This window comes from Phodopus roborovskii, unplaced genomic scaffold, assembly GCF_943737965.1.
Source record: "Phodopus roborovskii unplaced genomic scaffold, PHOROB, whole genome shotgun sequence".
NCBI classification, from domain to species: Eukaryota; Metazoa; Chordata; class Mammalia; order Rodentia; family Cricetidae; genus Phodopus; species Phodopus roborovskii.
Genome location: NW_026126639.1, coordinates 7319361 through 7336108, shown reverse-complemented (window position 1 = coordinate 7336108; position 16748 = coordinate 7319361). Strand labels below are relative to the sequence as shown.

Here is a 16748-nt window from a genome sequence, read left to right as displayed (position 1 = left end):
TGTATTGTTATTTTCCCCAGACATGGAAAGGAACTCTAAAACTGCTTTACCCCCCCCCCCCGTGTGTGTGTGGGGGGGCTCAGATAGACCACAGCATGCATGTGGAGATCAGAGGACAACTTGTTTTCTCTTTCTGCAGTTTCTGTCCCGGTGATCAAACTCAGTTGGTCAGGTTTGGTCCTAAGTATCTTTTCACCCACAGAGCTATCTTACCAACATGTTTCTCTTTAATAGACAGGGTTTCACTCTAACCAGACTGACCTGGCCCTTTTGGCAGGCTTTCTGCCCCAGCCTCTTGAGTGCTATGATCCACCACACCTGGGCTGTGGAGGAGCTTAAATACGGCATTTAATCATCACTAGGAATTGTTTATGAAGCATTTTAGTCCAGGCATTATGTCATCCAGGAGTGGTTAGACGTTTCCTTGGTCAGTGAGATGGCTCAGTGGGTAAAAGTTCTTGCCGTGCAACCCGAAGACGTGAGTTCTACTCTCAAATCCCATAGGAGGAGAGAACCAACTTGTGAAAGTTGTTTTCTGACTTTGAAACACATGTGCTTACTTAACCCATATCCCCCACACAAAAAACATGAATGATTCCATTGTGCCCTGATTGTAAGCAAAGGAGGTCTGTTGTTTTCACATGTGCATCGGGATGGTTAATCTCTGCGTGTCAGCTTATCTGGATTTGGAATCACCTAGGAGGCACACCTCTAGGTTTGTCTCTGAAGATGTTTGCAGATAGGTTTAACTGGATGTAGGTGATACCTTCCCTTAGACTTTGTGTCCCAGACTGAATAAAAATTGAGGTAGGGAGGGCAAGCTGAGCACCTGGCTTTCTCTCTGCCTGCCTCATGCTCCCATTGTCCTGACAGCCTGTAGCTCCTCTTACATGGTGAGCGAGAGAAAACCTTCCATCCTGTCTTAGTGTTGTATTGCTGTGAAGAGACACCATGACCATGGCAACTCTTATAGGAGAACACATTTAATTGGGTGCTTTCTTACAGTTTCAGAGATTTAGTCCATTGCCATCATAGCTGGGAGCATGGAGGGATGCAGGCAGGTACTGTCCCAGTGGCTCAGAGAGGGAGGGAGAGGGAGAGCACTCCTGGACTTGGATTGGGCTTTTGAAACCTCAAATCCCACCCCCAATGACATACTTCCTCCAATAAAGTTAAACCTTCAAATCATTCTACTCTTTCAAATAGTGCACTTCCTGGTGACTAGGCTTCAAATGTACGAGCCTATGGCGGCAGTCTTTTTTTTTTTTTCTGGGGGGGGGGGAGTTGGCAGTTCTTTTCGACGTGGTTTCTCTGGGTAACTTCAGAGCCTGTCCTAGAATCAGCTCTTACAGACCAGGCTGGTCTTGAACGCACAGAGATCCACCTGCCTCTGTGCCCGGCATTTTTTTTTTTTAATTTATTTATTTTATGTGTGAGAGCTCTATCTGCATGTATACCTTTGTGGTAGAAGAAGGCATCAGATCCCACTAAAGATGGTTGAGCCACCATGTGATTGCTGGAACTTGAACTCAGGACCTCTGGAAGAGCAGTCAGTGCTTTTAACCTCCGAGCCATCTTGAATAAGAATGCCCTATTTGGAGGGTGGCATTCTTATTCAAAACACCATGCTTCCTTAGTGTTTATTGTCAGGTATTTGGTCATAATGATGAAAAGTAATTAGTATCCATGCTTACGTATGCCCAATGCCAATTCTTATCCTTGTTTTGTAGATGTTAGGTAGCTTGTACATAATCATGCAATGAGTTTCTGAGTGTAGATCATTCCTTTTTTTGGTGGGACTTTCTAGGCAGGGTCTCTCTGTGTAGCCCTGGTTGTTCTGGAACTTACTTTGTAGACCAGGCTGTCCTCAAACTGAGAGAAATCCACCTGCCTCTGCCTCTCAAGTGCTGGGATTAAAAGCGTAAACCACCATCACCCAATTCTTCTGTTTTTTAAATAGTTCCAAATTCATTTAGAATGTGAGTTTACTTAACATTAACAATTCCATTTTGTTACGAGTGCTCTTATAGTTTTAACGTATTAAAAATAGTAATTATTATTAACTAATTATATAGAAAATATAAATTCTCCCACATAGTATATCCGACCGCGGTTTCCCCTCCCTCCACTACTCCTAGTTTCCACTTCTCTCTCCCCCCAGATCGACTTCCCTCCATTTCCCTTCAGAAAACAGACAACATCCAAACATGGCAAAACAAGACACAGCGAGACAAGGCAGAGCCCTCATACTGAGGCTGGACAAAGCAACCCAATAGGAGGGAAGGAGCCCCAGGAGTGGACAGACGTGTCCATTCCCACTGGTAGTCTCATTTTAGGGGCTGGGGTGGCTTAGCAGTTAAGAGCACATGAGCTGTCTTACATTCTCCTGTATGCACACAGTCAGTTGTCTGCTTCTCTTGGTTCAGGACCATCCAAGAGTTCTTCCTTTCAGTTATTAATCACTGTTTAATCAGTTTCTACTCCTGCCTGTTCTGTTCTTCCATTGGCTTCTGCTTATGCTGATACTTCTCTTAGCTTGAGTCTCTTTCCCATGGTGAATTATTATTATTATTATTGGTTTTTCGAGACAGGGTTTCTCTGTATTGTTTCAGAACCTGTCCTGGAACTAGCTCTGTAAACCAGGCTGGCCTCGAATTCACAGAGATCCACCTATCTCTCTCTGCCTCCCAAGGGCTAGGATCAAAGGCGTGTGCCACCAACACCCAGCCAATTAATTTTTTTTTTTTTTTAACGGAGATTTATTTTAGGGTCAGTGAGATAGCTCAGCAGATAAAGGCACTTACCTCCAAACCTAATAACTTCAGTTCAGTCCCCAGAACCTACACTGTAGAAGGATAGAATTAGTTCCCAAAAAGTTATCCCCTGGCTTCTAAACATACACCATAGCATGGGTGCAACCACACGTGTACATACATGCATGCTTTAAAATTATTTTTTAATGTGCATTTGTGTGGGTATGTCAGTGCCAGTGCCTGTGTAGATCAAAGATATATAGGATCCCCTGGAACTTGACTTGCAGGCCATCGTGAGCTTCCTGACTTAGGTCCTGGGAACTGAACCCTGGTCCTCCGAAAGAACAGTGTTAATGACTTAATGACTCAGCACCCAAGGTAAATTCTTATTGATTCTTAAGATTTTATTTTAGATAAAATGTTCTCAGAGAAGGTGTCACTTTCCACTCATGGACAGCATTGTCCAATATTTGGTTATAAGACACATCTTATTTTCAGTTATCTTATTTGTTGGTTGAAGAGGATATTGTTAGTAAATAACAGTTTTGTGTGTTAAGAGAGTTAGAGCCATGCTGAGCAAATTATGATTTATGTCCCAGGTTATCTGAGGGACTTAATATCTTTGTTCCTGGTAACTTATATAATTCTGACTTTGAAAAAGTCATTATATTTTCCAATTCAGGATTCCCAGAATTTAGAACACAAATTTTGCCTTTTTAATTTGTAGAATAGCATTTAAGAAAAATTCTTACATCTGTTGTCTGTGGCATAGGAAGTCTTTCTTCGCTTGAATATAACTTTTGGCAAGCTTTCCCTGTAAATGTTTGACTGTGTGCTCAAGAAAGACAAACCCTTAACTGAACTGAATATTTGGCCACTTTTCAAAACCATTGTGAGCTTTTTGATTCTCTGGGCTAGATGGTGGGAAAGCCTGTCAATAAAGTGAAGTCTTAGCCTGCCTAGTGACATCATCAAGCAACTCATTCTTGGCTGTCTGTGTAGAGAGTTTATGGCCAGACTGGAATACATGAGACTGTATCAATAAAACAAAAACAGTGAAAGCAAAAACAACAAAAAAAAAAAAAAAAAAAAAAAACAAAAACAATATGAAATAAAAAAAATTTAAATTTGACTTTTAGCAGTGTCTTTGCATGTCACTACATTTTCACATTGTCTGCCTGATATAAAAAGAGAAACTAAAGACATGTCCGCAATGGCAATTAAGAGCACTGGCTGCTCTTTAAGAAGACCCGGATTTAGCTCCCAGCACACGCATAGCAGCTCACAACTGTCTCCAGTTCCAGGGGATCTGGCACTATCTTTAGACTTTCCTGGGTACCAGGCAGGTGCATGGTACACATACGTATATACAGGCCAAACATTCGTGTACATAAAATAAAAAGTAAATCCTTTTTAGAAAATGTAGCGAGCGAGGAGGCATGGTAGCAAGACCTTTAGTTCTAGCATTTGGGGAGGTAGGAACAGCAGGGTTAGAAAGTCAAGACCGTCTTTGGCCACACAAGCCTGCCCACATACATAGACTGTGTTTTAAAAACAATAAGTAAGTAAGTAATAAGATAACTGGCATAGAAATCTGTGATTCAGGTAGACTTGGCAGGCTCTACTCCATTGTACATTAGAATGATTGATTTACAGACTCAAGAGAGATGCCAGCTGAAGACTGGTATTCACGGTCTCTTTCCTAGGCAAGGGTTCCTAGCCAGGACATGTGTCACCATGCGTGTCTCTTCATCTGATCTTGCCATGTAGCATGATAGTTTCGGGATAGTTTCGGGTTAGCCGTTTTTCTTTTTCTTTGCTTTTTTTGTTTGTTTGCTTTGTTTTAAATCTATGAGAAACATTCATTTAGTTTCAAATTAAAATTATAAAAGCCTATCATCGTAGCTTGCTTTAGAAAGTGGAAGACATATGCCTAAAATTTTCAAAAGGAATAAAATATTTTACCTCCTCCCATCTATTTATGAGGACGTTAACAATCTTTTTAGTTTTTAACCCCAAGTTTCAAGAACACTTACAAAAAAGGAAAAAAAGAATGGTTTTGGTGATGTTGTCTCAACAGAAAGCGCACACTTGTAATCCCTAGCACTTGGGAGGCAGAGGCAGGCAGATCTCTGAGAGGCCAGCCTGGTCTACAAAGCGAGTTCCAGGACAGCCAGAGCTGTTACACAGAGAAAGCCTGTCTCACAAGAACAAACAAACAAATCAAATCAAAATCCTCTGAACCTTGGCCATTGCATGAACTAGACTACTGTAGTCATTTCCACAGCCATGGTGGAGGAGTGAGCCCAAGAGCTGGAAGCGTTCCAAGAAATGCAGCAGCTACAGCTCAGTTTACATGAGGTCTCACTCTGCAGAGACCACTGGCTGAGACCCATAGTTAACATCTGGTGCCCCACATGTTCTTACTATACCATCTGCCGAACAGGCTGCTGACGTCAGACCCATATGCACGGGGCAAATTTCACATTAGTAATGGATGCTCTGCTGTCTCCTGGAGTCGCGTCCCCTTCACCCAACGACTCTGTCCCCGCAGCTCGTCTTTTGAGTCTCCCATTTCTTCCCACACTGCAGCTGTTCAAGCACACATCACACACCGTGCAGGTACACTGTGTGTCTTCCGGCTAGCAGTACGATGCCAGTCTCCGTTTTCACTTTTATCTCCTGAGACGGGAACCACCTCTCCCTGAGGGCACTGGTGTTTGTTCAGTACTGTTAAACCTTGACATTCTGGTCTGTGGCTGGAGCAGATGGCCATCTGGCTGGCACCTGCAGAAGACAAAACACATCATAGATGATGTCCTTGTGGTCCACTGTGATGCTGCCTGCCGCAAACACGGCCATCGCCACCAGTTAGTCTTCTTCTTTGTTGCTTCAAGACTCCCAGGATGTTTGCAGTGAGAGGTGGAGCTGCCTTTTTTTTTTTTTTTCCATCCCTGTCAGCTGTCATTATGTGTCATTTGTCACTGCTGTTGAAAGTTTTTCCTTTTTTGGGGGGAGGGCGTTTCGAGACAGGGTTTCTCTCTATTGCTTTGGAGCCTGTCCTGGAACTCGCTCTGTAGACCAGGCTGGACTTGAACTCACAGAGATCTGCCTGCCTCTGCCTTCCAAGTGCTGGGATCAAACGCCCAGTCTGCTGTTGGATTTAATTGTAGGGGAGATTGAACATTTCCCCCTGTACAAATCCATATAACTGTTTATTCTTTTTAAATATAATAACAATTTTAAACTGTTTATTCTTGTTTAGTCAAGGTAGAACACGGCCATCCCGAGCCTATGTTTTTCACATTGTATGGTGGAGTTGAGTCAGACTCAAATCGTTATCCGACTCTGTAGAAAAAGTTTGCTACTCTGGTATAGGCATTCTCAACAGCCTGGCTGGATTCAGGAACCTCTTAATGTGGGGCATGGCAAGATTCTTGAAGAGTGTATAGAACTAGAAGTATTGTTGGAGTCATTGTAAAAGTATAATCTGCCACAAAATGAACCTTATTTGGGCCTCTTAAAATCTATTACAAATAATTTAAAGTATCTTGTTCTACCCTTCTGATTTAGTAAATAAAAAGGTTTCATTTTCAAAGTTTATTTTTCTAGGATAATGCATGTATTTGTTCAAAATAGTAAAAGTGATGCCAGCATCTGCAGGGTCAGTCAGTCAGAAACACATCTTTTCAGAAACTTCTATTCACAAAAACGTAGGAATTTTGACTTTGTCCTTAATAAAAAAAGTTTTATGATTGGCTTGTGTGTTGGTGGTGGTGTTTTTTTTTTTTTTTTTTTTTTTTTTTTTTTAACTCTTTTGGGTTTGAGGGGGGCATCACCCAACTCCTAAATAAATACACAGAGGTTTATTCTTTCTTATAAATGGTTGGGCTAGCCAGTTTTCTTAACCTTTCTGTCTACCTTTTTTTTTTTTTTTTTTTTTTTTTTTTTAATTTTGCCTGTGGGCTTTTACTTCTCTGTTTCTACATATCTTTTCTTTCATTCTTATTCCATGCGTAGCTGGGTGGCTCCTTCTCTTCTTCTGTCTTTTTCTCCTTCTATTTTATTCTCTCTGCCAGCCAGCCCCTCCTGTCCTTCCTCCTGCCTTGCTATGGGCCATTCAGCTCTTTATTAGACCAATCAGGTGTTTTAGACAGGCACCATAACAGAGCTTCACAGAGTTAAACAAATACAACATAAACGAATGAAACACATCTCTGTATCATTAAACAAATGTTCCATGGCATAAGCAAATGTAACACATGTTAAAATAATATTCCACAATACCTGTATAAAGCAGAGTTGGAATACATTCAGAGATTTTTGACAGAGATGCTCAGGGAGAATCACTCTTAAGTATCTTTAAAGTAGCTATTTGTCTGGGTGTGATGATGTGCTCCCTTAACCCCAGAATTCGATAGACAAAGGCAGAGCCAAGCAGATCTCTGCGACCTCTTTGAGACCAGCCTGGACTACATATTGAATTCTAGGACAGCCAGAGCTACATAGTGAGACTCTGTCTTAAAAATAAATACAATAAAATAAAGCCAAATGTACATTTTTTTTTGATATCTTGTGAACTTGTATCTCAAAGGGTTGCCAATGAACTTAAAAAGAGGTCATAGAGTGATGGATGTCATAGGCTTGGGTAGCATTACAGCTTGATAAAGCAAAACTACTCTCGGTCACAAGGACTGCAGAGGAAGAGACTTTTTAAATTATGTACACGGGTGTTTTGCCTTCATATATGAGCATGCACTGCACGCTATGCCTGGTATCAAGAGAGGCCAGTAGAGGGTTAGGATCACCTGGAACTGGAGTGAACAGCCGGTTGTAAGCTACCATGTGGTTAATGGAAATCAAACCCTGGTCTTCTAGCAGAGCAGCAACCCAGTGCTGGGTGGGATCCCCGATTTTCATCTAACAGATATCTCAGCCAGACTCTGGTGTATGGGGATTCCTTTCTTTTCTCCTAGCTCCTTAATCTTCTGTCTTTCTGTCCTGCTTAGGAGAACTGTTGTTTTTATTTCTGTTAACTTCTTTTTCACTAATAGAAAGAGCTTTCACCCCCCCCAACACTATCATAATCATTAAAAATAGCACTTAAGGCTGTGTGTGGTGGCACACATCTTTAATCCTAGCACTCCTGAGGCAGAGGTGGGTGGATCTTTGTGAGTTCAAGGCCAGCCTGGTCTATATAGGGAGTTCTACATCAGCCAGGGCTCTATATAGACCCCGTCTCAAAGAAAAGAACAGTAGTTAAGTATTTGTAAAGTGTGCCAGCATGGTCTGTCATCAAGTTTTGTTCAAGATCAGGGATTTTTTTTTTTTTTAAACTGAGTTGCTGAGTCCTAATCAAAGATCTCATTTTCTTTTATAATTGTAAGGGGCTGGAGAGATGGCTCAGAGGTTAAGAACACCTACCTGCTCTTCCAGTAGGCCCTGAGTTCAATTCCCAGCAACCACATAGTGGATCACGATCGTCTATAATGAGATCTGGTGCCCTCTTCTGACAAGTGTACACATAATAAACAAACATTAAAAGTTTCTTTTTAAATATTTTACACGTGTTTAGTGTTGGGTTTTGTGTGTGTGTGTGTGCATGTGTCTGTGTGCACACCACTGTGTGTGGAAGTCAGGAAACAGCTTCCACCCTCCACCGGGTGTGTTCTGGTGATGGAACTAAGGCTTAACAGCAGCCACATTACCTGCTGAGCCACCTCTCAGGCTCCAGTCTCCTCATTTTTAGTAAAAACCCTCTTTGTGTGACGCCCACACAGCGAATATTCTTTTCCATGTATGTGTTTACATCTACTTTAAAAATATATTTATTTACTGTGTGTGTGTGTGTGCGTGTGTGTGTGCGTGTGTGTGTGCGCGCGCGTGCGTGTGTGTGTGCACGTGTGTGTGCACGTGTGTGTGCACGTGTGTGTGCACGTGTGTGTGGGTAAGAGGACAGTTTGTAGGAGTTAGTTCTTGGTTTTTCCTATATGGGCCCCAGGAACCGACCCAGGGCTGTAACCACTGAGCCAAATCCGCCCCACGTCCATTTCCCTTGAGAACATTTTATCTATATGTAAGTGAAGATCTTACACTGTGTTTCTAATTTAAAGCTATTGCTGAAGTTTAAATCTGGATCAAACCTTTGGATCCTGGTAAAGAGAAAATCATCCCCCCCTCTTTTTTTCGAGGGGGGGGGAGTTTGAATTTATGGCATATGCCACATTCTGATGCTCTCTCTCCCATTTCTCCCCAGCTGTGCATGCCTAAGGGGCTGTCTTTCAGAACACAGGCTGACAACAAAGAACCTCAGTTCCACTCCTTTATAATTACCCGGGAAGACGGCTCTCGCACCTATGGCTTTGTTCTCACTTTTTACGAAGAAGTCACAAGTAAGCAGATCTGCACAGCAATGCAGACCCTGTACCAGATGCACAACGCCGAGCAGTACAGCAGTGTGTATGCCTCGTCCTCTTGCAGTATGGACTCCCTGGCGAGTAGCATTGATGAGGGAGATGCAACCTCTCTTTTGAAACTCCAGCGATACAACTCTTATGACATCAACAGAGACACCTTGTATGTTTCAAAAAGTATATGCCTGATCACGCCTCTGCCTTTCATGCAAGCCTGCAAGAAATTCCTCCTCCAGCTTCACAAGGCAGTTACCTCACAGCAGCCACCACCCTTGCCGCTTGAGAGCTACATCCATAATATTCTCTATGAAGTACCCCTTCCACCTCCTGGGAGGTCACTGAAGTTTTATGGCGTTTACGAACCTGTCATCTGCCAGAGGCCTGGGCCCAATGAACTCCCTCTTTCTGACTACCCTCTTCGAGAGGCCTTTGAGCTCCTGGGATTAGAGAACCTAGTTCAGGTGTTTACCTGTGTTCTTTTAGAGATGCAGATCCTGCTCTACTCACAAGGTAGGTGTCCTTTGCACTTCCTTTTCTAAAAATAAGCAATTATGCCCTGAAATATTTTATTCCCTTACAGAATCAGCTAATGATCTGGTCTCTTCTGTTTGCATAAAAAGAATGGGCTTGGATGAGATTCGATACTATAGGTTGTTTCTGTTTGAAGTGGCGGTGGCTGCAGAGAAAAACAGGAAGGAATTGAAAGTGTTGTGTTGATCAATTTGGTTACACACACACACACACACACAACAACAACAACTCTTTATCCACAACATTAATCATTTGATGCTTTGAAACCTAATACTGTACATGACTAATGGACTTTCTTTGCAAACTGGCAAAGTTTTACATGAAAACTCAAGTGACACTTGAAAGTAATAAGTGTAATGTTTACTCTGCAACTTCCTGAGGCAGACAGCTTTGGACATTTGCCTGTAGGGGCATTCCATGGGTGAGAAAAGAGAAGATGTACCGGTGAGAAACAGATATGACTGCCTTTATTGTATCTATTGTTTATTCAAAGTCCTCCCAACACAGATTTAGTTAAGATGCCAGCAAGTCGAATTTTGTTTCACTAGTATATTTTTGATGACTGTTACTGAGCCGAGCTAGGAGACCCGTCCCCATCTGAATATGAATTTACCGAAGAAATAGAGAGGTGTTGTATCGTAACAGATACTGGATTGTAGGAAATTGTAAACTGGCCGTGTGCACTGTTAAAACTTTGGAAAATGCAGCATGGGTATTTGGATTAGCATTTTGCTAGTTTGTATTCAGGCTGGCAGAATCGTGGGGCAGTCTCCCTACTGTGGCTGTCATGTTTATTTTTTCACTTTCCTTATTTATTTTTCTATTTTAAATTGTAAGTGAAACTGAGCCAAGCAGGCTATATTTATCCTTCCCCATCTTGTGTGTGTGTTGACACTATTTGTGTGTTGACAGCCCTTCATGAGGTTTCTCGGTTTACCCTACGCAATAGTTTTTTGATAATTTGTTCAGTGTTGCGCTTTGTTGTCAGAGAGCTCTGTAATGGCTGTCTGCGCCCTTTACGCCCCTCTTGCTCGCGTCCCCTCAGTACTCATCCTGACCTGTTCATTACCTGCTGGAGGCTCGCCCACTCTTTTCCCTGGAGAGATGGTAGAATTGGGGAGTTGCATGATGTCAGCTCTTGGTGTCAGGCTTCAGACGGTTTCAGAATTTAGGGTTAGAAATGCTTAAATAGGCCCTTTCCCCTGGTTGGCAGCGCGGAGGCCGCATGTTGCCTGGTGTTACTGTAAAAGACGTTAACCAGCAAGGTGTTCATCAGAGCTCTGGCAGCCTTCCTCAAAAAGTCCCAGAAGCTGAAAGTCCCCAAATGGGTGGACACAGTGAAGCTGGCCAAACACAAAGAGCTTGCCCCCTGTGGTGAGAGCTGGTTCACCTATGTATCTGCAGTGGTGCTGGGGCTGGCTCCATGACCAAGATCTACGGAGGACGGCAGAGAAACGGTGTCAGACCCAGCCACTTCAGCAGAGGCTGCAAGAATGTGGCCCGCCATGTCCTCCAAGCCCTGGAGGGCCTGAAAATGGTGGACAAGGACCAAGATGGGGGTCGAAGCTAACAACACCTCAGGGACAGAGATCTGGACAGGATTGCTGGATAGGTGGCAGCTGCCAACAAGAAGCATTAGAGCAAAGGATTAGTTAGTAGACTGCCTCATTCATGAAGGAAGGAAGAAGGAAGGAAGGAAGGAAGGAAGGAAGGAAGGAAGGAAGGAAGGAAGGAAGGAAGAAAAAGAAAGGAAGGAAGGAAGCTTAAGTAGGGTGGAGAAATGGCACAGGGGTTGCTGGTCTTGCAGATAACTTGGATTTGATTCCCAGCACTCACATTGCAGCTCACAACTGCCCACAACTCTAGTTCCGGAGATCTGGACCTTCTTTTGACCTCTAAGGACACCGGGCACATGTATGGAGCACAGACATACATTCTAGCAAAGCCCTCATACACATATAAGAAAACAATTTCTTTAAAACGTTTAATCAGTATTAGTTTTAGAAGCCGTCAATGCCTTAGTTTTGAATCTCTGCTCTTTCTTTCCCCTATTAACTGTAAGTACTGAGGAGACTGACTTAATTTTCAGAAGTGTTGTTTTCTGCCCCTGTGTCTCTGGGGTGCTTTGGCCACTAATCCCTGATTAATTGTGAATGTTAAATGAGAAGACCGATCTAGAGTTTTTAGACTATGTGTGATGTTCCTTTTATCCAGGGGGAAATTGGGACACAGGGGAGATAAATAATCATAGCACAAGTAAGTACTGTAGTAGTTCCAAAACTTAGGCTTATGTCAGTCTCTCTCCAGGTAACTAAACCGTGTTGGTAACTGTACTAGATCTACACATAACTTTTACTTACCTGTCTCTTTACTCATTTTTAAATTATTTTCTCATTCTTCAGCTACACGATCAGTGTACCACACTAAGTATTTGTAGATTGTGAAATGGAAAGCCTTGTGTAAATGCAGTTTTGGTAGGTTTTGTCATTGATAATGTCTCTCCCCTCAGGGAAAGATGCTTAAGTGAACAGATCACTCTGATTTGCACTCTGGTGCCCATTTCTCACCCTTGGTGATTCTGTGTAAGGGGGTTTTAAGGATATTTGCTATTTCATTTCTTACATATTGATAAACATATGCCGTAAAATTTAAAGGTTCTTCAAGAACCAAACGATTACCGTAAAAATCCAAAGTGAATCTGAGTAGATGGATTTCAGTGATGAAAGTGCTCATTAAACTCATTTGAAATTTCAGTCCACAATTTATGTAGACAAATTGAGTCTATTATCTAGAGAGTAATTTTATCACAGTCTTTTTTTTTTTTGAATGAGAATGCACCCAGGAAGTCAAGGCTCTTCCCTGGTACTTTATGCCAGAAGACACAAGGCATGACCCTGAACATTACACGAAGCCAGACGTCATAAGCTGCGAATATGGACCTCTTTTCAAAAGAATAGCAGGAATATAAAAGATGGAGGATTTAATTAAACACCAGTGTCTGACTTTCGGTACCAATAATTAAAGCTTCCAGAACACTTGGGGCTTGATGCTTACCTCCTTTGGCTCTTCACAAAGGAAACAAGCAGTTACTGCCACCTGCACCAACCCTTACTCCTGTCCCCGTGCGCTTTTGCAGGGCTTCTCTGTCGGCCCTCTCCTTTACTAGTTGTGAGAAAGTAGACGCTCCTTGGAGTTTTCTTGAAACATTGGAAGTCTTTTCGTTACATGTTGCTAGTCGTGCCAGAGTAGACCTGGTTTGATGGCTGTAGTTTATCGATCATAAAAACAAACCTAGTATTCTAATAGAAAGAAACTGTGATTCCATGACCTTCACCCAAAAAGCAGCTTTGACTAATATTTTAGTATTACTAGATTTTAGGGGATAAAGGGGGCGTGGAGTTCCCTTGAACATGTTAGGCAAAAGTTCTACCCGGTGAGCACGGCTCCATCTACTATTAGGCTTATTTTATGTTAAGTATCACCTTAATGTCATTAAAATTGTTCAGTTTTTTGTTTGTTCAGACAGGATTTATGTAACAGCCCTAGCTGTTCTGAAACTAATTCTGTAGACCAGACTGGCCTTGAACTCACAGAGATTTGCCTACCTCTGTCTCCCAAGTGCTTAGGATTAAAGGTGTATACCACCACTGCCTGGCATCATTCATTCATTCATTCATTCATTCATTCATTTATTTATTTTTAAGACAGGGTCTCATGTGTCCCTAGCTGGCTTTGAGCTCACTCTGTATCTGAGGATAACTTTGAACTCCTAATTTTCATTTTTCTACTTCTGGGGTTGCAAGGAAGACATATGTTACCATGTCTAGCTCTGTTTTTAAAGCAATAAGGAACATTCAGGCCAATTGTCATAGGTATATGGGACTATCCTGTACAATAATTATAACAGTTTAGAAAAGATAAATAATTAATGTTGTAAAAGAAATAAGAAATCCTAGCATTTTACAGAGCAGAGGCAGGTAGATCTGTGTGAGTTTGAGGCCAGTCTGGTTTTACAAAGTAAGTTCCTGGACGGCTACACAGAGAAATTCTGTCTCAAACAGTAAATAAATAATAAATAAGTGAGTAAATAAATATGCTTATGGTAGTTTGAATAAGAATGGCTCTCATTGCTGGACATTGGTGGCACATGCATTTAATCTCAGCACTCAGGAGGCAGAGACAGGTGGATCACTGTGAGTTCGAGGCCAGCCTAGTCTACAGAGCTAATTCCAGAAAAAGAAAAAAAAAATGGCTCTCATGGGTTCATATATTTAAATACTTAGGGAGTGGCACTATTTGAAAGGTTTAGGACATATGGGATAGATGTGACCTTGTTGGAGGAAGCATGTCACTGATGGGGAGTATCCAGGTGTAACATGAATTCTATTGGTTTTAATAATAAAAACCTGCAGTCAGATATTGGTGTTAAGTGAAGGTAGAGAAAAAAATAGCTGGCCACAGAGAGTTTTTGTTTGTTTGTTTTTTTGTTTTTTTTTTTTTTTTTCATTTTCAAGGTGTATTTATTTATTGTGCATACAGTGTTCTGCCTGCATGTATGCCTGCAGGCCAGAAGAGGGCACCAGATCTCACTATAGATGGGGCTGTGAGCCATCTTGTGGTTGCTGGAAATTGAACTCAGCACCTCTGGTAGCCAATGATCTTAACCTCTGAGCCATGTCTCCAGCTCCACTTGAGAGTTCTCACCTCTCCCAATGCTCAGACCGGAGGGGTGATCCTGTCTTCAGACTGCACCGTTCTTCAGACTGCACCGTTCCTCCGACTGCTCTCTCTCTCTCTCTCTCTCTGTTTCCTCCTGCCTTATATCTCTCTCTCCATCCAGCCATACCACTCCTGTCTCCACCTCCCTTCCCCAGTGCTGGGATGACCTTTGTGTGAGCTCTGTTTCTCTTTTAGACAGATTCAATCTCGAGTAGCCCAGGGTGGCCTTGAACTCACAGAGATCCATCTGCCTCTGTCTCCCGAGTGCTGGGATTAAAGGTGTGTGCCACCACTGCCTGAGCTCTGTGGCTCACCAGTGTGGCCAGCTTTGCACTCTGATCTTCAGGCAAGCTTTGTTTGTTAGGTCATAAAGTGTCACCACATCCGGGTGTGAAGACTTTAGAATAGAACAGTAAGAATGATGGGCGAATGGGAAGATGTCACAGTCAGTGCTTGCCAGGTCAGTTGAAGTCCCCATCTCTTACACATCGAAGCCTGCTGCAGTGGTACACTCTTGCAATTGAGCTCTGAGGAAAGGAGTCGTGAAAACTGGTCTCTGGAAGCCAGTGACCACGCAGTGTAGCCAAACTGTTGGATTCCCATGAGAGACCCTAGAAAGCAATTAAGGAAGACATATAAACCAACCTCTGGCATGCACATATATAAACACATGCAAAAGGTGCTTAAAGAAGCTTTTTTTTTTCTTCTTCTCCTTTTTTGCTGTGGTAATGACTGAATGCAGGCCTTGTGTGTGCTAGACAGGCATCTTGCGAGTTCTTTATTTCCAGCTCCTGCTATTTATCTCTTGACTCAGTTAAAAGGGATGATGTGCTTCTGCCATGCAATCTCATGGCTAAAAAGTACGTGAGATATCAACCAATTTTGTAGAGAATCCAAACCTAAAAAGGTTAGACACAGAACATTTATGCATGAGATACCAACCAATCTTGTAGAGAATCCAAACCTAAAAAGATTAGACACAGATCATTTACAAGTGGGGAAAATGATAGTAAAGGAAAAATGAGACCGTCCCTTAAAGTCCAGGAGGATAGAGAAAACGTTTAATTTATCTTTACTTCCCACTGTGTTTTTCTATAAATAAAGCAAGCAGACCCACAGCACAAACGGTCCTTACTTGAAGAGAGTGTATTTCCTAGGAGACTGTGTTTTTCTCCCGTCACAAGTAAACTAGCCAGCTTGCTAGGAATTTAGTTTGTTCAAATCCCTTTTCTTTTTGGTTTAGGTTCAATCAGGAGACAGAAATTATGAAGTGATATAGGCCTCGGAATGTAATAGGAATTATTTTGGAAAATAAGCTGTAAAGGGATAAACATTGAAGGGTACTTGATAAAGCACAAACATTTAAGTGGGAACCCACACCCCAAAGCTGTAGTGGCTACCTCTTGAAAAGGTTCTGTTCATAAGGTATGGAGAAGGCCAGTCGATCACTTGTCAGTATGTTTCCCGGACCAGAGCTGATCCCCTTCACTGATCTAATAGAAGACAAAGTCCAAGGCTCATGTTGTCTGTGACTGGCAAACAGACCCACAGGACTTGTTGGATATCACTGTGGTATGAGGTCTGAACATGCAGGGTGTTAGAGGACCAGATGAAGGGGTATCCACTGACTGCACAGTCTTGGCATGTGGCACAGCAGTGTGTCTCACCTGATCTATCCACACACCCATACTGCTGGTCCTCCAGGCAGCAAGAGCAAGACAAATTGCATACTGGCACCAGGAAACTGTGTGTCTCCATTGCCCTCTACTGGCAAAACTTAGCATTATAGTCATTGTCAAAATGGTTCAAGGCCAACCAATTAAAACAACTGGATGAATTTGGAGCTGAGAGGCATTTAGTGAATAGTTGGAACGTAATTTGCTTAAAACTCCAAGCTAGCCTTTCTCATTGTCTGGCATATGACGAAAGAATAATAAAATCAGACACTGACGTCTTAGAACTGATAGCCCTTGCTGTTTCTACGAACTGATCTGGTCTCACAGCTAAGCCATGCTTTTCTGTAGGACTTAAGTAACCCGAAAAGAATAACAAACAGTGTTACGTGATCCACAAAATTCATGCACACACGCATGCATATGGAACCACGTTCTCTCTGATGCCTACCAGGCAAATTGCTCTACCACTCACTAACCTACATTCCTAAGCCCAATTACAGCTTTATACTCACTATGGAGATACTGTAGTTTGATTTTCTTGTTGGGTTTTGTTTGGACTGCCAGCCCCCAAATAATGACACGGTGACTTATTATTAATTGTGAAAGCTTGGCCTTTAGCTTAGCCTTGTTCACAACTAACTCATAACTTAAATTAA

The 16748-nt window shown here is 42.3% G+C and overlaps 1 protein-coding gene across 3 annotated transcripts in view; it reads left to right on the top strand.

Annotated features, from left to right (window-relative positions):
* Dennd5b (DENN domain containing 5B) overlaps positions 1-16748 on the top strand; it is a 100999-nt gene that overhangs the window by 27515 nt on the left and 56736 nt on the right. For all 3 annotated transcript variants that reach the window (XR_007833619.1, XM_051173310.1, XM_051173312.1), the window contains one exon: positions 9010-9676. Coding sequence is in view for 2 of the 3 variants with exons in the window: in XM_051173310.1 (XP_051029267.1) it covers positions 9010-9676 (667 nt within the window). In the remaining variant the exon portion in view is untranslated. The remainder of the gene's footprint in view (positions 1-9009; positions 9677-16748) is intronic.